This window comes from Sparus aurata, chromosome 20, assembly GCF_900880675.1.
Source record: "Sparus aurata chromosome 20, fSpaAur1.1, whole genome shotgun sequence".
NCBI classification, from domain to species: Eukaryota; Metazoa; Chordata; class Actinopteri; order Spariformes; family Sparidae; genus Sparus; species Sparus aurata.
In genome coordinates, this window is record NC_044206.1 from 20,007,579 (window position 1) to 20,035,049 (window position 27,471).

Genomic DNA, 27,471 nt, shown 5'->3' on the forward strand with positions numbered 1-27,471 from the left:
TAACAATTGTTTTTCGGATTTCAGTGGATTATCTCACCACCCTCCTCCATCTCCCTTCTGTGCATTCCTGTGATCTTCCTCACAATGTGGTCTTCTATCATTTTATTGTGTCGATTCACAAAAGCACAGCCGAATGCTCGTTCTTTGTCCAGGTCCTCCATCATCTCCTCTGCAATATCTGCAAATTCATCCAGTTTTTCAATCTGGACATCGCGTTGCCATGTTTGCCGCAGGTTTTGCAGTTAGTTGGGTTCTCCACGCTTGAATACAACTGTTGACTCGCACTGTAGATTGTTTTCAGTGGTTTACGAGCTGTAGTTTTGCAGGTAAACACACCGACCTCTTCCATCTTCCGCTTGCGTTGCGTCTTCTTCCTGTGCGTCGTTCCTGATTTCCTCTTCTTTTCTCGCGGTCGTCTTCTTCTCTCTCCGGCTCTTCTTCCTTCAACCTGCTTTCAGCCTTCCCTAAATGTGATCTTTTTACTGGGTTTAATCTTCTGAGAGCTGTATTTCTTCCTCCTAGATTGTCAAAAAAAGGTCTCATTTGTGTAGGACTTTAATTGAAGGTGTTAAGTGAGTAGTTATTGGCCAAACTCACATGCTGGCAGTGAACACACCATCAAGCAACCACAAGTGCTGAGGAAAATCTGTCTGACGTGACTCAAAAGTTGGCATACAAGGTTTAATGTGTTTAGTTTCTTTCGCCGACTTCTGTATCATGGAGGAGCAATAACGATATGCCTGAATACAGAATTCCTACATATTGTATCTTTAAAACTATCAGTAGTGGTTTATGATTACATTGAAATGTTTTCCGCTGATGAGAGTGATTCAACAGCGATGCTTCCTGTAGGCGGGAGGCTTCGACTCCACTCTTGGATTCATCCAGTGACAATTTCACAGGTAGGTTGACCTTCTAGTACTTCATTGCAGGTGTTACAGCGAGCAATTTTTTTTTTTCTTCATGCTCATTCTCACAGTGTCAAAAATCACACCTTCCTGTCCAAGTGCCTGGGAAACTTCCGTCCCGCTCAGCATTCTGACAGGAAGGTCTGTTTTTTTCTTGAGATGCTTGAGAGGTCGTCTTTGTCACCTTCACCTTGTCTGGTTTTACTTTAAAAAAAAAAAAATTTTAAATCGTAAAAAGTATTTCTGCTCTTCCAATCCTAGTTCAGTATTCTTGCTGCATCGTTTCCTCTGAAGCTATCTCATGTGATTTTGTTCCTTCTTGTCCCGCACCATTAAGTTATCAATGTGGGCTTATGCTCCATCCAAGCCTTTAACAATAACCCGCTTCATCGTCCTGGAAAATTCCAGATGTAGTTTATAACCAAAGGAAGCAGTGAGAATCAATAGTGCCAGTGGACAGTTGAGCGGTTTTATTATTGGGAGATAATTATCATGTGATTTCATCCACAGTTGGATGCTTGCATCATATTCTGACACTTCCAGTTGGCTTTCCCTACAGAGCATTTACATTTTCTCACTCTGTAGGCTCAGCAGCTCTCATCTTGTCCAGTGGGCAGAGTTAACTGCAGTTTCTCCGCTGATTTCTGTGTATAAAGTGGGAACTTGTAGCTGCTGCAGTTTCTTCCAGCAGTTTGTCCTCCGTCCTGAAAGACATCTTTGTGTTCTGAATCATCTGTGTTGTTATCCGTGCAGACTTCACCACCTCCATTTATCGTGTTGACCCATTTCTTTTCATCTCAGGTTGTCGTGCCTAATATTGGCCTGAAAGCATGTGCTCTTTTAGCAGCACGGACTAATTATAATCAATGTGCTGATGTTCCCAAATCCCACAATCCCCCCCCCTTTTTTTTTTTTTCCGGTTGGCCGGTCACACAAGTGGATATTTTTAAGCGCACCTGGGGATATTTCCTTCCATTTCAGTCACGTCAAATTGGGTGTTTTTTAAAGGGACCCGCGGACATTTGCAGTGTTTTTTGAGGCGACCACGGGATGTCGGACCAACTCCATCCTCGATCGAGCCGACCAAAACAGGTACTTTAAGGCAAGCCATGATGTTTTTTCAACCCTTACCAAGTGTGTTTTGTGCCTACGTGGTGACGAGAGAGGAATTGAAAACTCAATTTAAACAGACGTAAAGTTAAAGAAAACTTTAAGTTCTAACTTATCTGTTTTGCAGAGAGTTTAGGATAGTATTATTTTGGCAATTGGGTTGGATTGATGTGTGGTTGGTCTGAACATCTAAGATGACATTTTCGCCGTCTTTTCAACCGGCTTAAATTACACTGTCAGCGTGTCAAAAAACACAAAGTTGTGTTCTCATTTTGACGATTTTTTTCATTGGTGTGAAGGTTTTTCTCCACAGTGAATTTATAGAATTTAATGCTTCATATAATATTTCATAAATATGGAACAAGACAGGCTGCAAGCTGATAATAAAAAGCTTCCAGGACTCTGTTTCATTCATTAATAGAACGCCAGTCAACATCCATTTTCCCTGGTGACAACGTGGCCCAGCGACAGACAACATTGTACAGTGACAGCGAGGTTTACAGGGGACGAATGTAAACACTGATGGTCTTAGTATTCTACATTCATTACATTGTGCGATCAACATTTACCTATAATGATACGCTGAAGCAGGAAACTTGACAGCTGAAAATCCTCCTTCGTGATTCCGTCCGTTGACCCGTGTTGGTCTCGACGCTTCACACATGCTGATGACATTTTCACGAGAGATGTCTACATCTCTTAGCAACGTCTCAGCCATCAAAGAAGAACCGATCCCACTCACCATTTTGTCTCTAACCAGAGTCGCCTCTGTGACATCAGATTTACACAGCTTTGCCTCCTTCATGCGCTTAAAAAGCATCTCGACTGACTCTCATCACCTCATTCGGGGCGCAGAAACGTTGGTTTGTTTTATTTTTCGATCATGCGCATTTTCCGACAGAATGTCAGAAAATCTTTCTCGCCATCTTCCAAAAATGTTGCCTGTCTTAAAATCAAGGACAAAGCGCCAATTTTGATATCAAGCAAGAAGTTTGTTCTCTGCAAAGACACAAGATAAGTCCGCTCATCATCAATCGCTGTCAAACGGCTACATTTGGCAGATTATTGGGCATTATTTTGTAGTACTTTTTATGACGGACGGAGAATAATCTTCGATGCAGAAGGAGTGATGAAAGTGGGCCGATAAAACTGCACTTAGCAAAAACCATCCAAACCCTGAATTCAGGTCACTGGTTCTCCAAAGGATTGCAGGACAAACATAAACCCACGCTGACATATGAAAGAACCATTAAATGTATTTTCCCTGTACCGGAGAGCGGTGTGTGTGAAAGGTAATGGCTATTGATTCATCACCTTTTCTCTGCTCTGTTCTGCAGGGATTTGATGAGTTTTCTTCCTCCCGTTTCACGCAGCGAGAACTCCGTCAAACTTCTTAATTGTCACCTCGAGCTAAGAATGAGAAACTTGGACAACTAAAGGCTGTCTGTGCGAGTGCAGTGACCATGGGTTTGTAGAGTGTTTTTACGTGTCAGCGATGACAGTGTGTCACTACTTCTGTGAATGAGTGGGTGCCACCTGATGCAGTGTGTGAGAGCATGCAGGCAAGTGTATCACTGCCTACATCTAGTGGTGGAGGGACAAACTGCACACTGGACACCATAACACAACTTAATAATATAATGCATGTTGACGAAAGGATTCACAGACCAGTAGAGTTGAGCAGCTGCATTGAAGAAAACTGCAATTAGTAAGTCTCAGTTTCCTCTTTTTAAAACATTTTTACTTCCATGATGAACAGGAATTAGTCCTGTTCTTCTACGTCTTCTAAATCACTCCAACATCAACACACAGCCATGACACACATATTTCATGTTCAGTGTGACTTACCCTTTCCGAAGATGTCACTGTATCTGATGTCCATCCTGAATACACGTCCGAAAAGTCAGTTTAGAAATCACAGGAAAAAAGACGCTCCTCACATTGGCCGAACTTGCCTGAGAATCGTCGCGTTTTAAAGTTTCTTTCAGTATCAAATTAATCCAGTGTTAGCTATCTGTACACCAGTGAGTAAATTATAAACAGGAAGTGATATTAGCTCATTCGGCATACTTTTAATGATGGAAATTTGCTAACAAAAGTAAACAAATAAAGGCTAAAATACGAGGCTCAAGTTGAAGAGTTCACAGCTAACTGACGCCATGGCAACTGCTTTACTTCCTGTTTACATCCCAGCAGCCCCCAGATTAAGACACTGCGGATACAGAACGATTTTTAAATATATGACACATAATTTTCAGTGTTTGCAAGCACAACATAATATTACTATTGCCAATAATTCGACTCAAGAAGCAATAAAATTAGTTGTTTAGAGTTGTTTTAAGTAGCCTGTTCAATTTTAGCAAACATGAGCTACACAGGCTAATGAGCTAATGAGCTAATTGTGACTATTGTTTCAGGACCTGGAGATTACCATCTAAAATCATTGCCTCTTTGTGAACATGATACAAGAGCTGATACCTGCTTTTCCTAAGCTCTTATTTTTACAGGTGTATGGTCTGAAAGTCTGTATTTAAAACCTCAAAATGTACACATTCAAGATACTAGTATATACATTTTATCCAGCGTTTTGCTGTTACTAAATCTCCCAGACAAATATGGTACTTTTTACCCCACTATGTTTGTCTAATGCTTTAGTTACTAGTTACTTAACAGTACACTTCCTGAACAGTAAAAATACTTCTCCAAAGTTGGTGAGTTTTAGGCAGGGCAGGGGTTAATGGGCCTAGATTGGACCAACATAAGGTTTGATTTGGGCTGCCAGATGTTTTGATGTAGAATTTGAATGTCTGCTAATGCTGTATTATTTAAAAAATATATATATCATTTTATTATAGCCTATAATACTAAAAATACTAGATTACTTCTCTCACTATGACGAGCATGGTGTCACTTTGTGCAGGAAGTCAGTCAATTAAGGGAACCTGAGATCTGAGTACTATGAGAGCCCTGAGAGGCAAGTGAAAATATTTAAAGGAACTTAAGCAGATTATCCTGGACTTTGAGATTTCGCAAAATAGCCTCTTTTTTTCACACTTTCATCTCGGGCCTTCCGTGTAAAACCATTTTGCACCCTAATATAAACAGTAGTGAGTTGCTTTTCAGCTGTGGTCCACTATTAAGTTTCAGTTTTGGCCCTCAAAGGGAAAAAAGGTTTGGCACCGCTGGTCATAAGGTTGAGAAAATTCTACTTCTTAAGCTAAATAAACGATTTAAAAACCCTCTTGGATTAGCTGGAAAAGACATCATCACAGAGCTAAAAACTTAGATTTTTAGAGATATGTGTCACGCTACAAACATATGATGACCTTATAGAATAACAATATAGTAAACAGTATTTAAATAGTTCAAATTGGCTTAAAATCTAAACATCTGCTGCAGTGAAATGAAAACAAATGACGACACAGACAGTGTACGGTGGTTACGCCCCCTGTGGGAGTGCATTGGTAATAACTTTATTGCAAAAATACAGGTTCCCTCTTTCCCCGAGCAACACCACCCCAGAACTGACACACAGTCTACACACACCCACAAACAATAAACCATCTGCAGCGGTTCATCCTCACCCTTCGCCCATCTCTTTGTCTCGGACCGTCGCATCATTCACAAACACACACTTTCATCCTTAAGTTTTACATTCATTCGCTCTCTGTCTTTCGCTCCTCCTCCTCCTCCACCACCACCTCCTCCTCCTCCTCCTCCTCCTCCTCCTGGTTGCTCTCTTTTTGCATTCCATTGGTTAAAACGTAATAGTAGATGCAGAACAACAAAGTTCGAACCAGCAGCATTTTTAAAACATGAGATCTCCTCCTCCTCCTCTCCGTGTCTCTGCCAGAGTCCATGAGAGCGCCCGTGGGTGGGTGTGTCTGCCTCCTGACTGTCTCTGATACAGGATCGTGAGGGAAGGTTGATTTGCATAGCGGACTCATGCGCTACAATTGGCTACATTCTCCCACATCCAGAACCCAGAACAAACAAATGAATCAACAACAACGGAACCAGAAAAACAAAAGAAAGAAAGACAACAACAAAATCTGAACCTAAGTGAAAAATAGAAATGTTAAATACGCTCTCTGAGTCAAGTGCCAACCTTTGGTTTAGTAACAACGATCAATCAACATCAGTAAATTCTTGACGAACTTTAAATTGGCCAGTTGTTTTTGTTTATAAGTTGTTATTTTTATATAATATTTAATAGAATAAAGCATATAATAAATGGACTCTACACATGTCAGAACGCTCCTCAGTAAAGGGGGGAGTGGATGAAGTTACGTTACTGCGTGATAACTGTTCATACAACTGAGGAATGGTTGACATCTCTGAAGAAGAAGATAGCTCACTGGCCGAAAATATACCTCTAATACATATATATCATATAAAGCATATTCATATTAGACATGTCACTGTCTCAGGCTGAAGATGAGCATTTTAATCTATTCACATCTGAGGTCTCAAAACCAGTTTCAGTGGGGGGAGGGGGAGAGAACTAATACGAAAACGAGTGAATTCATAAGTTCACCTGAGGCCTTTAAATAAAACAAACGCCAATCGGACTTCCCTCCGGCTGCCTCTCAGTCGAAAAAGCCTTTCAGGAAAAGTGCACTTCTGCCGAGTAACCTTGCAAAGCGCACTTGAGTCATCTCTGTTTTTCATTAATAAAGCCTAAGAGAAGGGTTTTCCTAACCTACATACTCTCGCTCCCGTCTCGACTTCCCCTCCCCTGTCGGCCTATTTCTGGTGCTACCGTTTCCTGTTTTCGGAAGAAAGAAAGCAAGCGCGTGTAAAAAGAGGAGCGGGAAAGAAGGGAAGAAAAGAAAGAAAGTGAAAAAGAAAGAAAGAGGCAGAGAAAAAGGAAGCGCTTTTCTTGTTTAATCTCCCGGTAGAAACGGGAGAGCTGTCATTAGGTCGGCGAGCGGTATTTGGGGCGGGGAGGGCGGAAACTCCAGCTAGACACTTGTGAAGTGCACTCCACTCCTATTTGAAATGCAGACATGAGGAAGTACCACTTTTAAGTTTATCAATATTCGTTAATTATCATTATCAACATTCCATAAGGTCTTATTAATTAACATACAGGTTTCATACATGAGTTTTTCTGTACATGACTTTTTAGTTTATTAGAGAGTTCGGTCTCGGGCGGGTTTTGTTCTGTGCGCGCACACAGGAAGAGAAAAACAAACGAACCCCGAAAAAACAAAGAAGAGAAAAAATATGGCTGTCCATCTGAAACAGTTCGGCTACGTGTGCGTCCAACAGGAAAAATGCCCGTGAAGAAAGAGGAAGAGGCGTGGCTACTTGGTAAGAGCCTCCCCCTGAGCTGAGGGGTCCTGTGTGTGGGGAGGGGCGGAGTCTGCCGAGTGCTCAGGTCCCATCAGACCCGGCCGGTGAGCGACCAAGCCGACACTGAAAGCGGCATGCTCGCCAGGCTGACTGCACAGGGGGGAACCCTCCGAAAACCCAGGGGGAGACAGAAACAACAGTCCCGGGAAGAAAGGGGGGAAGGTTGAGGTTGTAGTTGGGGGTCAGAGTGACTGCATAGACAGAATAGTAGGTCGAGGATCGGGGGGGGGAGGGAGGAAGGCAAGAAGGGGCTAAGCAGGGTGCTGCAGGCGCTGAGGGAGGCTCTACGTCAGTGCAGATGTGCAGATGTGCATGTGTGCGTGCATGTGTTTGCATGTGCATGTTTGTTTGAGGGAGGAGGAGGAGGAGGAGAGGAGGAACAGGATGGGAGTTTGATCCTCCTGAGCTGATTCCAGGTCCGTCGAGGCGAGGACCCCGGCGCCGCCGCTGCCCCGTGGTGGAGGTGGAGCGCGGTGAGAGATTAGTGAAGCAGAGTCGGACTCTGGTCAGAAGACAGCTTGACCCCCGTCAGACACAGCCAGAAGCTCCCTGCACTGCCCGACAGCTCCTGGACGGGAAGGACGAACAACAGGTCGGATCAGTGCCAAGGTGCAACTCAGATTCACGTCAGACTCACCGAGTGAACCGTCAAAACACAGGAGGACTGATTATGTCTGCACCTTCTCAGTGAAATCAGTTCATTCAAAATGTGCCATGACTTTACTGCACTGTATAGATATTTTCATCTTCAGAAACTTTGGAATTTGTCCATAAATTTGATATGAAGTGAACTGTGGTGCAACATAACAACACATAAAAACACATAAAAACACATAAAAACATATAAAAACACATAAAATCACATAAAAACACATACAAACTGAAAACTGGAACCTCCCAGAATCAACTGCAGCAAAATGGGTTCCAAAATATTCTAACTTAACTGTTTAGTGATATAAGTAGTGAGTACAGAGTATTTTTGCACATTTAGAAAGTTTTTGTATTAGATTACAAAGAGGTTTCAGGTTTAAAGAGAACCAAATTTTCTGTTTTGTGCTGATGAAAAGAAGATACAACTTCTTCTTTAGCAGATTAGTTCAGGACAGAACATTAAGTCTTTTATTTCTGGTGATTGATTTCTTTTCTCTTGTCATATGGCTGACTGATGGACTAAAACACACACACACACACCTTTAGTGTATTTAAATGCATATAATTGTCACGTTTCATCTCCCTGTACACACGATGGTGTCAGTATCCAGGTTTTCTGAGCGTGTGCAGTTGAGTCTGTGTCCCAGTGAAGGATCAGAAACCTGGATCCATTTCTTACATGCTGCAGTTTTTCTGGTTTCTGAGACCAGGATATAATGTTTAAATGCACAGAACCAACATCCTCTGATGCTACGTGTGCATGTAAACATGCTCGCTGTTGAAGGTGAAGCTGTCATCTCACATCTCACATCCCAAACAGATATGAAATAAATCTGACAGGCTTTAAGAGTCAGCGCTGACTTGTTTTTCCTTTTCTTATATTTCCCAGTTTGCTCATTATTTAGTTAGCCAGCACCTCCGACAGCTCGTCCCACATATGTCATCTTCAACTTTTAACTGGAGAGGCGCCTCACAACCTGCCGCGATGTTTGACACTGAAGTAGTTTCTGTTGTCAGTGTTTCCTGTGTGACACCATTGGAGATATTCGAGTGTTTTCTTCACGCCCAGCAGTTAAATCATTACAGTTGGTGCTGGTTGTTCTGAGCTGTGGAGCACCAGGAAGATTTGCATAGAACATCTTAAAACAACAGGGTTTTTTCCTCTAATTTATGTTAGATTTCGTTTAGCTTAAGGAAAAAAACATCCTCTTTATCAACTGGATTGTGGTTTGGTTTCTAAAGTTTTTAGACGTCTGCAGGAGTTTTGAACTAAATTTGACACATGGCAGATTTTCCCAGGGATGAGAAAAACCTCTGGCTCTGCAGTTATTATAAATCAGTGCACAGCCCCAGGATACAGCTACGTGCAAATAGGGGCGTAGCCTACTTTTGTGCCAGATGAGTGTGGTTTGCCAGAAAGTAAAACAGATCACCAAACATTCATAAAACATCACGAAAAGACACCGACACTGCTTTTGTGACCTGATTTGAAAATCAGCTCTGAAACCCACTCGTCTGGCACCAAGAGTAGCTCAACCAAGGAAACGAGTGGCATTTTCCTTTAAATATTTACAGGTGTGGGGTCGTATGAGCTCAGCGCAGTGTTTACCTGTGAAGCGGTGGAGGGAGGTGGTGATGAGAAGGTGTTGGTGATGAGGAGATGGAGGAGATGATAGTGGTGGAATAGCGACAGGGACTCAGAAGAGAGGAAGTAAGCAGGGAGAGGCACTGACATCAGCCTGCTTCACCTTTGAGAGACAAAGAGGAAGAAGAGAGGAAGAGGAGAGAGAGAGAGAGAGGGGGACAGATTGGAGATAGAAAAAAAAGCAGGACAGAAGGAAGAAACGAGACAAACAGTGGAGGGAGGAGGGGGGGGGAAGAAGAGCACAGGGAGAAGCAATGTGTCAGGTGCCACGGCGGGAATCATCAGGCAGGTGCAGTTTAGCAGCGCGGCCACATGGAGGCGGCAGAGGACAGGAAGTCACACTCACGAAGCTGCGGGTTGCAGTCAGGCGGCTGCGGCGCGGGGTCACTACTGTGCCGCTCAGGCTGCGTCCAATCCGCCTCAGGTTTTCCCCGTCGTCTGGCTCCACCCCATAACGCAGATCCCGCAACATCATTGGCTGGAGGGGAAGGGAAAAATGTCTGTCAGACGCTGGAAGAGACGGATCCACGAGAGGGGGACTCTGTCAGGGAAGATGACGTGGATGTTACCTTGTTGAGGTAGGTGGGGGTGCTGGCGCAGTCCGCCCCGTACACACTCCTCTCCATGTCTGCGTTGGGGGTCTTGGAGCGACCCTGCCCTCCCACCCTGGATATGAGCCTCTCTGACGGGCTGCAGCCTGAAACACACAAAGGCCGGAGGTCAGAGGCCAAAACATTCAGGGGTCTAAAAACACGTGATGTGACATTTTAGAGGAACAAACTCAACTCACCCATGTTCCTACATTTGCTCTCACATACTGAAGCTAAGGTAGAATATTTTGTCTCACAGGATTTGACAACATGCTTCATATATTAGGTAAAAAATTCTGTTGCAGCCTATCACTGAACCAAAGTGTCAGACTGTGCAAACACAACATGCTTTTTTACAAGGATCCAACCTTTATAAAAAACATTTTCCAGTGATTTTTCTTCATTTGACTTTAGATCTTTTAGATCTCTTATAAAGTAACACCAAAAGGCCTCCTGAAGGACAGGGGTGCTGAGCAGAAACAAACGTTGAAATAAAACAGGAACTTCTCAGAATCAGCTGTAATAACCTGACTGCTGTGTCCCAATCCCAAAAATGTGCATGCTCTAAAATATTTGAATCATTTTTCTGCAGCCTCGATTAGCTCGTCTATTTCCTCTCTGCAGTGCATTGTGGGAGAACCCTGTGTTTAGTGGCACAGTAATCTATACCGACCGCTTTAAGTGTAGCTTTGTCATTTTTACAGTAAAGTGTTGGATGGAATGGATGGAATGGAATTAAATGTAACCAGTACATTTTTCCAATGATTAAAAATAGTGTGTTTTTAGAGTTAAAGTTTTAAAGTTATCAGATAAATGTAGTCGAGTAAAAAGTAGATTATATGCCTCCAAAATTTAGTGGAGTGGAGTCTGCACCTTAATCCTCCATGCGTGTCACCTCAGTCAGTTTGAAATGTCAATGTTTGAAGTTGTACAGCTCATAGTTCTGTTTGCATGACTGTGCGTGTGTGTGTGTACCTGTGTGTGTGTGTGTGTGTGTGTGTGTGTGTGTGTGTGTGTACCTGTCTTTCCAGCCTGCAGACTGGCCTGGTAAAGGGAGTCGAGCTCAGACAGCTCAGCCTCTTCACGGTCACAGCAGGGATCACTGTGTTGCCCTGGGGCATGCTGGGAGCTGTAGTGCCCTGGAGAGGACTGGCAACTGTAGCTGTAGCGCTGACTGGACGCCTGCGGCCTGATGGGAACGCAGCGGTCTGGGGGTGTTTCATATGGCGTCACCACGGCGTCGGGGCGGTCAAGACTCCAGGAGGACCAGTGGCGTGTGCCGCTGTCGGCGACGGCGCCGTGCCTCGGCCAATGCTGAGCGGCGATGGTCGGGGAGTGGGGCCGGGGCGGCTGCCAGAGAGGCGTGAGAGGTTTCCTCTGCCCGGAGGCTTCCAGGGGGGAGGACGGGGGAGGAGGAAAGGACGGAGGAGCGGGGTGTGTGTGTGTGGGTTCAAGTTGTGTGGCGTGTGCGGTGTGTGTGGTGTGTGTATCCCAGAGACGCAGAGGAAGCGAGGGCAGAGAGATGGCTAAGTGCTTCCCCAGGGGTCTGACGCTCACCCCCCCTGCCTGCAGCAACTCGCACAGCCTCACCCCCGTCCCCTCCCTCCCATCCTCGCCTTCCTCCCCTCTCCTCCCACCCTCCTCCCCCTCCTCCCCTTGGCTGGAAGGGGCGCAAGGGTGAGGGATGCTGAGGGTGAGCGGGGGTCGAGGGGGAGCGGGCCGATAGGGTGGAGGGGGCGGGACCGGGCCCAGAGCAGCGTCCTGGTTGGGCGTTGCCTGGTCCTCTTCCTCCTCCTGATTGGGCGTCAGCAGTACTTGGACCGGGCCAGGCTGTTCACTGGAGGACACAAGAGAGGGAGGGTGTCAGTCAGCCGGCAGCACGGACGAAAAAAAAAAACAAAAAAAAACAGAGCTGTTCTGACGTCAGGTGAGTTACTGCATAGAGGGAAGGTCACAACAGCATACCGGGATAAACAAGCAGAAAACACACACACACACACACACATACACACACACGCTCACCACCATACAGAACAAACAGCTTCGAACACAATGATGCAGCCCTGTGCAAGCATCGCTTCGTGTATGGGATTTCGCAGCCATGCTGTTTGTGAGTCAGGCACAAGCTCGGCTCCACAAGAACAAACTTCACTTCCTGATCAGAACGTCTTCCACGGATCCCGCTTTAATCTGATTATCAGAGCGGCTCTTTACCCTCCGCTGCACCGCTGCACTTTATCATCACGGAAAATAAATGTGGCTTCTACAGTCTGGAGTAATTCAGCCTCAGCGGGCCGCTATATTACTTTATTGATTTACATACATTGATATTTGGAGGATATGATATATGTTGAACATTAGTGGAACCTCTCTGCAGTGTAGCAGTGTGTGTGTGTGTGTGTGTGTGTGTGTGTGTGTGTGTGTTGGTATGTGTGAAGTGAGTCTGTAAATTTGTGTGTCTATTTTTAAAGACAGCATGTGCGCCAAACCTGTATGTGTCTACGTGAGCGCCGGCCCCCATCCCCCACATTAACTCTGCCGTCTCTTTTCAGCCTTAGTAATTACCCAGCAGGCTTTGCAGCGGCAAGCTATAAATCAGAGGCTCGTGTTGATCAATAGAAGAGAGGAGGAAGGTAATAAAAGAGGCAGAGAGCCGAGCTTTACCTCCTCCTCCTACCCTCCGTCCTGCTGTGAACAGTTTGGATTTACAGTTTAGTCATTTCTAACTAATTTGGCTGCAGTTTAAGTTGAGCTCTGATGAAGCAGCGACACTAACACGAACAAGTTAACAAATCCAATCATTTCTACTCTCTACCTGTAATTGTCATCAATTCAGCTGGTTCAAAGTGCTGCAGTCTGAGTCCTAACCAGATGTAATGGGAGAATGTTTGAGAGTAGATTTTAAGATTTGACTTTATATAATGTAAACCTGACATCACTGATGATAAACGAGAATAGAATTTTGCAATCAGGCCCAAGTTTGTGATCCTAAAATGTTTTTTTCTTACATTACATATTACATTAGTACTAGTATTTATAGTACTATTTCTTTTTTCATAGCACTCTGATCTGTGTACTTTAATTTTTGATTATTTATTTGATTAAACGTTTGATTTTACTTGAATGGTAAAAAAGTTCCATGGAAAGGCCCTAATTTCTTAAAGGGACACCAATTTTAAGATTTGACCAACTTAAAAGCACGTATGGGATTGGATACTAAATATATTCATATTTTAGCTGACTGAGTTCAACCTCAACGATAATCCAGATTAGGCCTTTTAAATTATATTTAAAACCTTTAAAAAGTGATTTAAATATCAAGAGACTGTGAAGTCATAACAGTTTTGACGTTATAACAAAAATGTCTGCGTTTTGTGAGGTTAGCATGCTAACTAGCTAGCCCATCATTTGTCAGGATGCCACTCTCTGATCTCCCAGTCTGGACCACTAGCTGCACGACTAACTGGGCTAACTAGCTAACAGCATTTATAGTTATCAGCAGTTAGCGATAGGACGCCAACTGCATATTGCACTTTGCTTATTTTGTCCGACCAACAGCTGACAACCTGAGAGATTCTTCAGTGTCCTGAGTTAGGTGGGATGCTGCCAATCTAGTTTTGACTATTTAACTATATTAAATGTGAGTTCTTTATCTCAGATTCTACATGAGCAGCCCACCGTTTTAAAATGTTTTTTACTCAGCACTTCTTCTATCAAATAATCTACATCTGAGTCTCACTTTCCACCTCCTCACACAGCAGAACTAAGACATCAGGAAGAGACAGACTGACTGACTGCAACACACACACACACACACACATAGCAGCGAGAAGCAAAAGAAACACACGGACAGGATGCTGAACAGTATCTGTGACTGCAGCGCACAGGACAGACACACAGTGACGGACTGCTGCCGCTTAAGGGTGCACAGAGGGACGGATCAGCGGCACACAAAGAGCAGAGGGAAGCCTCGGCAGCACACAGCTACAAAGAGCAGCACAACAATGAAGGGAAGCAGTGAAGCACGGACAGAAAGGCACAGAGCGACTCCGTCTCTCTCTTTTTTTACTCTCGATGGCAACACAGAGCCCAGCAAAGCAAGTTTTTTTTTTTTTTTTACTGCACTGCAACAAACACACAAACACAGAGAGGAATACGAAGTGACCGCGTATAGTCGAGTGTGTGTGCTTGAGAACACACGCACATTCAGACACACGAAACACACATACAGCGGGATGTGAGAGTGCAGTGCTCGGGGGGTTTACAAAAAAAAAAGAAAAACAGGGGTTCTGGGATTTTGTGCAGCCAGAGCTGGAGACACACACATGAGGGTTTTGAGGTGTTTTTGTTGGACAGCCAGCACCCAAAGGACACACACAGAGGAGTCCTGAGGCGGGTTTGAGGACAGCTCGAGCCGAGGACACACACCAAGTGAGGAGGGGGAGGAAGGGAGGAAGGGGGTCTGAGGTGGTTTGGAGACAGGCACCGCTGCGGACACATAAGGGGGGACAGTGGTGGTACCTGCGAGGCCCCTGTGGGCGGGCGCTTCCTGTCTCCCGTTCCATTTCCTGTTCCTGCCTGCGTTTGATTGGGCCCCCAGTGCTCCTCATGCACGCAGCTACAGCCAATCCGCTATGAGCGTTAGCCTCATGCAGGGGTCTGAGCACAGCTGAGGATGTTAACATCAGAGCGGGAGATAAAAAGGAGAAAAAAGACAGAGAAGATGTAACGACAGAGTGGCCGAGAGAGGAGGAGTGGTAGAGTGAGGGGAAAAAGGAAAAGGAAACAACGAATAGGACAGGAAGAGAGTAAAAGATGACAAAAATATGAGGATGACAGAACAGGTGAGACAAAGTGAGAAAATAGAAGCAGAGCAGAAGGAGTGGTTATGAGGGGGCCGGCATGCATTACGCTCCTCTACTGTAAGTCAACGTGTGTTTTAGACATGTATAGAGCTGCAAAGTGAGGATTCATTCTGGGCGTCACTTTTTCTTTAACTTGGGCGACTTGGAGAACTTTTTTGAATTGGTTATCTGCAGTAAAAAAAATACATTGTTCTTCGATAAACAGTCAAGGGAAAACATTCCGTCTTATTTAAATGTATTAACTATGGTGTGGTATTTTGTTCCTAATTACAACAGAAAACGATTCCACATTTAAGCTCCCATTTGTGCCTTCTTAGCTAATGTACAGCTGCTGAGGCTCATGGGTAACGTAGTATTTTGCGCCATCCACCACTGAACCCTCTTTCTCACACACAAAGCTGAAATAATTAAAAATGTAATCTGTATTCACCCATTTAATGACTGTTTGAAACTAGATTGTGTAACTTTCAAAAGATGTTTATAGAGTTTTGCCACAAAAAATTTAAAATCTGTAAAAGATTAAGAAAATAAATGAGGAAATGTTAAGATTCATAATGTATTCACTTAATTATTGTTTTATTTATTCCTCTTAATATATCTAAAGTCTTCGTTGGTCGGGTGTGACCAATAGCAATGGCCAACGTTTATGGAGGCATAGGAGTGCCATAAAAAAAGAATAAATACCTAAAAGGATCATTATTTATTTACTTACTTAATGATTCTTTCATTCATCATTCCTATGTGTTTTTAAGTTTAATAAATATCAAGGATGTCATTTGTAGAAGACTTAATTGCAGTAGAAAGACGTCCACACCCAGCATCCATTTCCACTTTGCAACTCTATTATAAAAGCATCAATACAGTATGATAACTAGTACTGTAGTTAGTGAGTTAAAGAGTCAAGATAAGTGAGGAGCAAAGTCGAGGCTGCGCTCATGAAGCCACAGACACCAAATTCAGATTTCGTTGGTGCGTAGCTTTGTGAACGCACCTTGAATGGTGTTAGTTTGGTTATAAAAAAGATGAAGAAGAGGACAACAAAAGAGCAGCCATCACCCATTTTTTGGCTTTTGTTACCAGACTTTTGATTGATGGACACAGAATAAAGGGAGGCTGATGGCAGCTCTGTTGTTGTTGTTGGCTGTAACGTCCTCTAAAACACTGAGGCAGATTGTCTGGAGTCCGCCTGAAACCATCGATAGGGATGAGGGAAAACCAAATTCTGTTACGTAATCGCACTGATAGTGATGCCATCTGTTCGTTCGCAAGTCGTCCTTTCACTTCATCAAGGTTGAGTGTACTCATGGGGGTGTGTGTGTGCATGTGTGCATGTGTGCATGTGTGTGTGTGTGTGTGTGTCAGGTACATGAGGCTGAACACACTGAAGCACACACAGTAGGACAGACACGGCACAACATAATAATCCCTGATATAGATTTAGTTAGTGCTGAGCTGGAGGGGAAAACCTGCACTCCTGCAGTTCATACAAGACTCTCTCGCACACACAGAGACACGTGTCGTCACACACACTCACGCACAGAAAAATATCATTTGTGGATGCATGGAAACACACACACATGCACACATACGTAGAGTTATATGGACACCAGCTGTCTTTGGAGTCGAGTGTCATGTCATTCAGGTCCAAGTGAAGTCAAAACTCTGCAAAATGCAAGTCGAGTATTTGAATTCTGTCCATTAAAATAATACAGCATGTGGATATTATTTTTTCAAAGCTAACTGCAGCTATTAGAAGTGTACTTGAGATCCTTGCAATGAAGTTTGAATGTTTTGCTTTATCTAAAGTAAAGATGGTACATTTACCAGAGACTGATTAAACAACACTAAAGTCTACAGCCATGCTAGCAGCTCTGTGATGCTGTACTTTCAGCTGAATGCTAACATCAGCATGCTAACATGCTCACAATTACGATGCTAACATGATAACAATCCTTCTGGTATAATGTTCCCAAAGAAAATATTTTAGCTTAATGCCAACCAAACAAGCAGTCGACGCAAAATAAGTCTACTGCTGGATATAGAAGCATTAGAAGTGCTGCCATTTTTAAGCGTGTTCACTTTCCTGCTAAGAGCTGGATGGTAAGATTGGTATCTCAAATCTGTGCACTAAATACAAAGCTACAAACAGATTATCTTAGCATGAGTACTGGATATGGGAAGACAGATAATTAAGCTGTGTAAGCCTGCTGCTACGGCTAAACAGGTCATCATGTTCATCATCTGAGTGAAGTGTGTTGGCAATTAGCTTTAAAAACACAAAGTAAAGCAGAAGATGAGGGAATGTTTTTACAGGCATTTGGTCTTAACTCCATAGAGCCATACTGGCAGCATGGCCGACTTAAGCAAAGTGCAAAATTGATACAGAGAAATCCCAAGTTTTAGTTCCTAGTATGAGTCCAGCTAAAAAAAGACTGGATCCGACTCCTCCCAAAGAGCGATGGGACGATTTCTTGTACAGTATGCAGCTCCATCTTTCAAAACTCACAGTCTCAGTTTTCCCTGTGACTAATTAATTGACTTTGACATGTTAAAATGGTGGAGTGCCCCTTTAAATATGACTTGAGTCCAAGTCTGAAGTCTCACAATCACTCACACACACGTCACACATACATGACTATTTGTATGTATGTATATATTTACATGTAAAAACATAAACGAAGCGAGATGCACACACACACTCAGAATCTTGTTGTGAACTTAAACACACACACACGGCGAATTCCCTCGAGTGAGGCGGTGACATCAGAGCTCTGAACTTGAACTGGGATTGTGATTTTTTAAACGGGGAATCACCCTGAGAGAATTTCCCACTCAGTGACGGTCAGCAAACGTCCCACAGGAGTTTCCGTGTTGGTAAAAACCGATCTGACAGGGATTTGCTCTCTGCTCTGTTCTGCAACACTGAACTCAGCTAGAGCTCAGCTGGATGAGAGACACACACACACGCGCACACACATAAAACAACTTGCGGATGACACACAAAAAACAAATAGAATGAGTTATAGTAACACTCACTGAAGACAAAAATACCGATGGAGGGAGACAGATGGAGAGACGGACGAACAGATGGGTGTGAGGACAAAGAGGAGGTCAGACAGAACCACGGACGTACAAGTCACTGTGACGACTGAGCTAGACAACAGGTGATAATGTGACCTTAAAGCTGCACCGGGCAAGATTTGAACATAAAAATACACCGCAGTGACGCAGAGCCTCACATCCCCCCCGACTGAAAGTGAGCAGACTCGCCCCCCCGCCTGTTTCTTGTAGAGAAAATTAAGAATGAATCCCAACATGACGTAGTAAGTCAGTGCTTATGTTTCTGATACACAAGTTTTAAACATATAACGTTGCCACATGCAGCTTCAAATGCAGTTTGACCTTCTTCTTAAAGGGCCAGTTCACCCAAATTCACAAAAAACAAACATATTTTCTCACTTACTGATTCTGCTTTACAAGCCACGCAGAAAGCGATCTTTGGACCTCACTGTGAAGAGTTTTTATCTGAACGCGACAAAAAGTCCCTATAAACCACTCTGCGTATCAAAAATAGCATCAACTGGTATGAAAGTATGGACAGAAATATCTTAAAGGTGCAGTATGCAAGAAATAACATCCCGTCAAATTCACACTCAAAAGAAATGGATGGCACCAGAATAACTAACTGCAGCTAGTTAGCTTAGTTAGCCGTGCAGAATATTTCTTCATATTCTGTCCATAATTTTATTTTCGTCTTAAATTCTTCCATATTTCACCCTTAAAATACAACCAGAAATATCACAAGATGGAGGTAAGTGAGATAATATGTTTACCATAAGTTGGGTGAACCGACCTCTAACTCTTGACACTCAGTACACTTCTACTCCACAATCCCTCGCTCCTACTTCCTGTCCCTCTCTTCACCCCTCTCCCCCTCCATACCCTGGTGTTGGAGCTGGTCCAGGTCCATGAATTTGCTGGGTTTGGGGTTGAATCCCATGGCCGCCTCCCGCTCCGCCTCCCTCCGCTTCTGCTGCTCCTGCTGACGGGCTCTCCTCGCCACCTCCTCCTGCAGCTCGTCCAGCTCACTGCGCCCTGAGCCTGAACGTGTGCAGAAACAGATGAAATCATCGGTCAGAGCGGAGAAGCGGGCTACAGCAGAGTAAAGTAAGTTCAAATGTGTGCACGGCTACGTACCTGCATTGGTGCCGCCGCCCCAGCTGGGGGAGGGCAGCTCCTGCAGGATGGCACCGCTGCTCTTTGACTTGGGCACCGAACGCCATGAAGGTCCTGACATCAGCACCCGTTTCTGTTGCCCCACCTCCCTGTGGAGACAAAGAGAGCGAAGACAGAGAGAAAGGGAGAAAAAAAGGGGGAAAAGATGTTGAGAGTGCGGATCATACGACTCCAGACAAATATGTCCACTCACTGATTTGTTGTACTATTGTTGGAAAATTCGCCGTTCTTAATGTCATGTTCGTATTTCATGCCCGTAAAGTGAAATTGAGCAGAAAAACAAGAATGACAGAGAAGCCACGGGAGGGACGGACAATGAACGACACAGACAGAGAGGAAGAGACAGTAATTGTTATTTGTGAGCGCCGTACCTATCGGGGCTGCTGCTGTTCCTCTCGCTGCTCTCGTAGCCACTCTCCATCCTCTGAATCAGACGTGGCTGGTGCTCCACCCCTCTCAGAGGTGGAGGGGCAGGGGGACCCATTGTCCGCCCGCTGCCAAGAGACCTGGGCTGCCCGACCAGCCCAAACCCCGCCTCCAACTCCCCAACCTCCCTCCCTTCTGCCTCTTGTAACCCTAGCTGTGCGGGTGGAGTGGGTCCTGCGAGGGGTAAGGAGTCCTGTGGCTCCGGAGGGAGAGAGGGACCGGGCAGGGTGTTGTAGCCCAGAGAGGAGCCTCTCGGTCGGGTGAAGATGCTGTCGATGTTCAGGGCCTCTCTCCTGGGCCTCCAGGTTGGCCGGTAGCGGCCTCCAGAAGAACTGGAGGGCGAGGGAGGAGGATGTCATGCAGGACGTTACACCAAAATACTAATAGAGTTTGTTATTTAGTTTATTTAGGCATGAGAAAATCAGCCGATGAAGATCTCTCTCTTCTGATTAAGATTTCCTCCCTAAAATTACATGGAGCACCTTTAAGGAAAGTCATTTCAGAGGGTAGTTAAATAAAAATACATGACCTATAAAAAGACTTAAATACAGTTCAGTCAGGAGACTCACGTGGAGCTTTTAACCGTTTATTGCAGCAACATTTTATTTCTGCTCGGAGCTCTACAACAAATCTGAGCAAGCTTGAAACAGACTGAGATATGGTGATAATTAGTTAGTATGAACCCCAAAATGTAAAATTAATTCCACCTTTATTTCATGTAAAAACGTGGTGTGACCGTTTAAATACCAGTAAATTTACTAAACTATTGAACATAGGTATAATTTTGAGACATCTGGAAATATTGTTCTTTCAAATCCACCAATTTCTTTCTCACAGTTGTAGTACCTGGACTTGCTCTCACTGCTGGTGCTTTCATCCTCCCAGTGGGGCCCTCCAGCTCCGCCCTCGCAGCCCCCCACTCCTGACGAAGAGGAGGAGGACAGCGGACGAGAAGAGGAGGAGGAGGAGGTGAGCGGCCGGCGGGAGGAGAGGAGGAAGACGGCCGTCTCCTTGTACTCCGGCAGGGGAGGAGAGGGAGGGCGGGGAGGACCCTCCACCGCTGACTCTGAACATGGAAGACAACATTTCTATTTATCCCTGAGGGGGCAATTAAAGTAAGTAAATAGAGACGAGGCGCAGAGCACTTCTTTCCACTGATACTTGAAAACTAACCTGTGTTGGCTCTTAATGTATTTGCACAAGAAGTACCGCAGTTTCTCTTACTCCCTGAAAACACTGCGGTCACTTGTGTATTTGCTGTTGTTTGGAGCTGTCAAGGTGCAGCTGTACTTTGTGAGTATACATAACTTTGCGGCAGTATTACCTCCGGTGTCAGAGCCGTGCGGCGGTGTGCCGGTGTCGTAATTGCAGACCACCGTGGTCTGGGACTCGCTGGAGAGATGGCTGCCCGTGGACTGGTGGAGAGATCGGCCGCGGGAGGTGCGGTGACTCGAGCTGTCCGTCGACGAGTCGGTCCGAGTGTCGCTGGATATTGACGGCTCCCGACCTGAGGGGGAATCAAAGCAAGACAGAGATGAACCTTCAGTTAATCCTGGATCTTCATATGTTTACAGTCAAATAAGTTAAGCACGTGGGAGCGGGTGTTGGATTATAAGGTTGAAGGTCGGAGCGTTAAAGCTGTAACCTAGCCTGCCCCCTGATGATAAACACTGAGTAATCTGATCTGATCTGTAGCAGAGTGTGTCATCTTTGCTGTACCGGAGTCTTCGCTGTCGTAACCAGCTTTGCTGCTGCAGTGCTGGAGCTCCAGCTGCGGGTTGGAGCTGGTACAGGGGTTGGGGCTCTCCTGCAGTATCACCGGCGTCCCACGGGGGTCAGCGTAGAGCAGCAGCAGGGGCTGATAGTGGCCTTTGATACAGCGAGACACCACGTCCTTCCACTTAGGGCCGATCTGGAGGTGCAGCAGGGCAACACACACACATAAAGACACACATGAACATACATAGAAACACCCCCCCACCACACACACACACACACACACACAAACACACAAAGAGAAAGTAAATCTATCTGTATTGAGATATAACATTACACATATTCCACCAAAAGCAGAAGGTCAAACACAAATTGTGCAGCTGTGTGTCCTCTTTGATATCATATTATCACACTTTTTCATTAGCTCGATAACCTAATGTGACTGACAGCGTGCACCATGACTGATGGAGGTGTCAAGGACATGTAGATTCACTTTGTATCACACTTTGACAACAAGCGGACGCAGCTCCCCTCGGCTCAGCCACCGCAAGATTTATATCATGTTATAACTCACGCTCGGGTCGTGAAGCATTACAACATGAGACCGGCTTTCAGCGCTTAAACCTGCGCTAAGATTCAGACAAAGACGGGGGATTAAACCTTTAACACATAATCAATCTTGAGCCGCCCCCGCTGACCATGCAGCACTTGAACTAACCGTGCAGCGTAGTTCTTGTCATTGCTGCTCTCACAGGCACAACTGGAGATGCAGCAGATACTGTACAGCAACACCCCCACCTCCCCGCGTTGCAGCATGCAGACGGCGAACTGTGTCTCACCTCTTTGACGTGGGCGTCGTCGAAGTACATCCACTTGCGTATCTTGGTCTGGAAGAAGAAGGTGGAGTAGTGCTTGCCGTAGTAGCACACCATGCCCACCAAGTAGAGCTCCGCCTGGCGAGCCCTCTCCTCTGTCACACGGTAGAACAACTACAGAGAGAGAGAGAGAGAGAGAGAGAGAGAGAGAGAGAGAGAGGAGGGAGGGAGGAGGAGACAGGGAGCGAGGGAGGGTGGGAGGGAGGGAGGGATGCAGGGAATAGAGGGAGAGGTGTGCAGTAGCAGGGAGGAGATGGAGATAGAGGAGTTAGTGTGAATACAAGCACATTTTTGCTCACCTAGGAGCTGTATGCAGTAATCCTTCACTCAGTGCCTCTTCTCATTGTGTGCTGCACACACACTGCACAGTGCTACATGTGCGCCGCAGCTTCTCAGGCAGAAGTGATGCACAGATCTCACACTGATGCCTCAGTAAAGTCAAATAATACAGCCGCACATTTTATGCGCACAGATGTGATAAAAGTGCAGAAGTTGTTGGTTTAAGAATCGTCTGTATAATCCAACGTTTACCTGCTGCTGCATTCTGTTCAAACGTCCTGCTACCAACACTCACCGTCATTATTGACGAATTAAAGGAACAGTTCAATCCAAATTCCATAAACACATATTCCTCCTCTTACCTGTGGTCATATTTATCCATCTAGCTTCTAGCTAAGTTTTCTGCCTTCTCTTGAATATAATGGAACTAGACGGCACTCTGCATTTGGTGCTGAAGGCGCCGAAGGAATACATTTGAAAAACTCGACAGCAATGTCTCTTTTCAGAATTACTCAAGATAATCCTCAGAGATTCTTGTGAGCAGCCTCACGTAGGAACTACTTTCTTTCCATGTCAACGCGTCGAAGAAAGTGTGTCTACCCAAGGACAAAGAGGATCGTGGCGGAGACAGCGCAGGATGTCAACATTAATGTCATCCTGCTCCTAGCTAGCTTATTAGCTTAATAAGCTAAGCCAAATTTCAATACCTAAGGCGTTTATCTCATCAGTGTCACTGAGCCAATAAGCATGCAGCTCCATTATATTCAAGAGAAGGCAGCCATTTCTACGGCTGACGTCTTGAAACCTCGGCAACTCAAACCTCTAGACAACATCAGCACTACAGGTGAGAGGAAAAATATGTATTTTCTATTTTGGGGTGAGCTGTCCCTTTAAGTCTACAAAATGTCAGATAATAGGCCATCATGACTTTTCCACAACCCAAAGTGACGTCTTCAAATTGCTTCTTTTGTTCGACCAACAATCCAAAACTCAAAGATATTCAATTCACGGAGATGAAAAAACAAAAACAAAAGAAAAACAGCAAATCCTCATTTTTGACAAGCTGGGACCAGCAAGTGTTGAGCATTTTAGCTTGATAAATGAAAATCATTAACAATTGTCATCTATTTCATTGTAACAGACCAATTGTTTCTGCCCTAAAAAAATCCAAACAATGGAGCGAAAGAACACAAAAGAGTAACGGGGAAGCAGAAAAGAGAGAAAACAGATGCAGTAGACAAAGAGAGAAAATGAAAGCGGTGGTGGAGTCGGAGGGATACAGGAGACAGATGGATTCACTTTCTCTGATCTGAACGACTAAACAAAAGCAGAAAATGCGATAGATTATGCCTCCGATTCCTATCTAACAACTAGCTTCATCTCACAACGGCGGGATGAAATGGAGGGAGACAACGGCAGGCGGAGACAGAAGAAAGAAGATAGAGGAAGGAATTTGACTCACTATAACACATATTCACTGATCCATTATTCATAGATATCGCTTCAGAATGCGGCTGGAGATGTTACAGTGGCATTAAAATGCATCAGCATTACTCAGTCATGACACGGAGTATCAGAGGCCAAACACGTGTGTGAGTGTGAGGTGTGAAAGCTGCAACACGAGACAGTGGAACGACATCCTGAGCTCCATATGAGAGTAATGGAGGTCAGGTCAGTTGTGTCATGTGTGTTATAATTTGTTGTTTGATGGAACCAGATAGGTTGAGTTTACTGGGCGTTACAGAATGCACATATTTGTATGCTGTATTTGTATTTAAGTGTATTTACATGTGTGTTTGATAGTATTTGTGTGTCCTTGCAGGTGTGTGTTTGTGTGTGAATGCATGTTTTTGTTACGTATTGGGGACCTTGTTATTCACACTTGACAATGCCGGGATCAGTAGTTCTTATGGGGACCAAAAAACGGTCATAATGCAGTAAAACATGATTTCTGAGGTCCTGGGTGAGTCTATGTTTAAGGTATGAATTGAGATTAATTTAAGATTAGGGTGACAGTAGAGCAAACAAGTGCAAAAAAACCCTACGTGACATCATTCATTGGTTTGTTGTCTATTGTTTTGATGACTCGAATTCGACATTACAGTCCTCACCATCTTTTATTGGAGGATAGGCTGTAGAAGCAACGTCAATCACAAGGTAGCCACGCCCTGCTGCTTCATTGTCTACTTTACTCAAAAGTTTACAAGATAAACATCATACTGTATTAAAGAAGACCTGAAACTGAAGATTTATACATTAAACTCATTAGGAAACTGTTTACTGATGTTGTTAATCAAGTTAGAAGTAGGGTCATTTTCTCATAAACACACATTCAGTCAGGCATGTTTTCAAAAACTATACTCTACAAGACAGTGGCGCTTTGAGCTAAAAGCTAAAGACAGCATGCTTACATGCTCACTATGATAATGCAAACAGGCTGATGTTTTGCGATGATATCATCATAGATTAGCATATTAGCCTGTAAGCAAAAACAAAAAGTAGTTTTGCAGGTATTTGCTCATAAACCATTTTTATTTGAGAAATGCAGGGAACAGTCAGGACTTCACCAAAGTCAGTAGGAGTCACCCTCTGGAAACCAAGACTGTTTGCACCAGATTGTAAAGCAATCCATCCAATGTTTGTACGAGTCCTGCAACTAGGGATATTAAAATGTGTATTTTTACTGTTTTACTGCAAGAATGTATCTTGTAAAGGTCCAGTGTGTTGGGTTTAAGGGACTCTATTTGCAGAAATGCAATATAATATCCAAAACTATGTCGTCATACGTGTAAAATCACCCGAAAATGAAGAATCATTGTGTTTTCGTTGCCTTAGAATGAGCCTTTTATGTCCACAGATGGAGCGAGTCCTCTTCAGAGTCCACCATGTTGCACTGCCATGTTTCTACAGTAGCTCCCCACAAACCTGACTCTAGAGGGGCCTTCTGCATTTCCAAGGGTATTAGGTTGCTTTCAATCTGCAACTTCAGAGGACCACTGACGGCGCACTTGCCACCACAAACATTACTGCTGTTAATCTCACTATTTCTAGCAGCACTCACTCACATGTACACACTGTGCACAAACCTCTTTTTTTACAAACAAATTTGGAGCATTATGTCAGTGTTTGGGTGGATTTACTTGGCTGCTCACATTGGCATACATAACATACGTTAATCTGTTACAACGACCGTGTAATGTGTGTGTGTGTAATGTGTGTGTGATCCCCTTACATCTCCCAGACGCAGGCAGGTCCCCAGGCTGTGTATGACGTCCTCCGCCAGGTCAGAGTGGTCCGAGTCCCACACCAGCCCGATGGACACGATCTCCGGTGAGTTCATCAGCACCCGGCGGATACGCAACACCTCCCCGCAGTTACTCTGTGATGGAGGGAGGGAGAGGAAGGGAGGGGAAAAAAAGGAGAGCGTGTGATCAAACAGGTTTATTCATGCTGTGTTATGAGGCGGTGTGACAGCGGTGTACATCGCTAAAATCATCCCTGTACTTGGCAGAGATGAACACACGTGCACGCATGCAGAAACACACATGGATGAGGTGAACAGTGGGAGAATGAGTGGCCGAGATAAAAGGCAGGAGGGGAGCGGCGATGAAAGGATTGTAAGAGAGAACGACAGAGGAAGAAGCGCTGTGCTGAGTTGTATTTGTCCCTTGGGCCTTCTGTTGAGTTCAGAACCGCGTGTTCTGAATCCTTCCTTTGAGTCATGACCCACCGCAGAGCTGGTGCACACACACACACATGCACACACACGAGCATGCACGCAGTGCTGGCAGAGTGGGCTCGGAAACAGCCTGAGAACACCCCGGCAACCAGACACTTTGCCAAACACAACACTCGCACACACACATATGCACAAGCACACACAGAACTCTCTCTTTGTGGGCGGCGGGCTGTCTCGCGCTGGCACCAGAGATGGCAGGAAGGTATTTTGCCAGGGTCTGCTTCTCAATTCTCAGAAAAGGGACACAAACACGAGCCTGGCAGCGGCAGCCAAGCAGCACAGCAACTGAGACACAGGCTATCTGTTAGCTTAGGACGCGTCGACGGGACACACGGCCTCAGTTAGCTCCCTGTGCTGTGTCTCTGCTGAGAACAGCCCGCTGACAACATCGTTCATCAAGTGAGCGTACAAACAGATTCGCTCTACTTCATAATACAACATTGATCTTGCAGCCTCTTCTCTGAATTTTGTATGCAAATGTCTTTTCTTTGCTTTTTTATTTTTTTTTTCGTTGTGGCTATGCAGACCTTTCCAAGAGAGACTGAGTTACATAACAAGTGCTGCTGGTCAAAGGATACTGTAGGTTTGCAGAATGCTGATTGTGGCATTCTCCAGAGCAAAATGAAACAACTTTAGGAAAAATGTTTGTGCTTATGCTTCCTCACGACTCACGCAGCAACGAACTAAAGAGACAGTCCCACATTTATCAGCGAGCATCAATGGCTGAGGATGCCGACTGAACAGTAGAATCAGGTGGAAAGTTACTGATAAAGGACAATACCCATGCTTTATAGTTCTAGCCATCATATCCATCAGTCATGACAATACTCAATTCATCGCTGGGATGTAAGAAAGCTCAAACATTGCTACAACAAAGTCTACATCCAAATGTCTGGAGTTCCCTTGTGAGTCTCAGAGCGCTGAGTTCTGTACAAACCCATAAATCATCCATCCAGAAGGTCCCTGAAGTGGACTTTCTCTAGACTATCAGAGAGTCAGCTTGGGGTGAAGGTTTCACAGGACTTCTAGGATTAAATTACCCACAACTCATTGCAACACAAATTGACACTTGA

At 44.7% G+C, this 27,471-nt stretch overlaps 2 protein-coding genes across 6 annotated transcripts in view; both read right to left on the minus strand.

Annotated features, from left to right (window-relative positions):
• opn4b (opsin 4b) overlaps nt 1–4,171 on the minus strand; it is a 105,196-nt gene extending 101,025 nt beyond the window's left edge. The window contains exon 1 of the mRNA XM_030399813.1: nt 3,867–4,171. The gene's annotated coding sequence lies outside the window, so the exon portion shown is untranslated. The remainder of the gene's footprint in view (nt 1–3,866) is intronic.
• Nucleotides 4,172–5,449: 1,278 nt separating this feature from the next.
• Nucleotides 5,450–27,471, minus strand: part of usp54b (ubiquitin specific peptidase 54b) — a 59,459-nt gene continuing 37,437 nt past the window's right edge. For 4 of the 5 annotated variants that reach the window (XM_030400176.1, XM_030400178.1, XM_030400177.1 and 1 more), the window contains 13 exons: nt 25,892–26,038; nt 22,345–22,494; nt 21,509–21,701; nt 21,114–21,296; nt 20,636–20,855; nt 19,735–20,121; nt 19,325–19,452; nt 19,070–19,228; nt 14,784–14,931; nt 11,282–12,099; nt 10,242–10,369; nt 10,019–10,150; nt 5,450–7,944 (listed from right to left, as the gene is read on the minus strand). In XM_030400176.1, the coding sequence (XP_030256036.1) occupies nt 7,858–7,944; nt 10,019–10,150; nt 10,242–10,369; nt 11,282–12,099; nt 14,784–14,931; nt 19,070–19,228; nt 19,325–19,452; nt 19,735–20,121; nt 20,636–20,855; nt 21,114–21,296; nt 21,509–21,701; nt 22,345–22,494; nt 25,892–26,038 (2,880 nt within the window). In that variant the 3' untranslated portion in view covers nt 5,450–7,857. Of the gene's footprint in view, nt 7,945–9,636; nt 9,776–10,018; nt 10,151–10,241; nt 10,370–11,281; nt 12,100–14,783; nt 14,932–19,069; nt 19,229–19,324; nt 19,453–19,734; nt 20,122–20,635; nt 20,856–21,113; nt 21,297–21,508; nt 21,702–22,344; nt 22,495–25,891; nt 26,039–27,471 lie in introns of all 5 variants that reach the window. The other variant, XR_003981877.1, reaches the window with a different exon arrangement.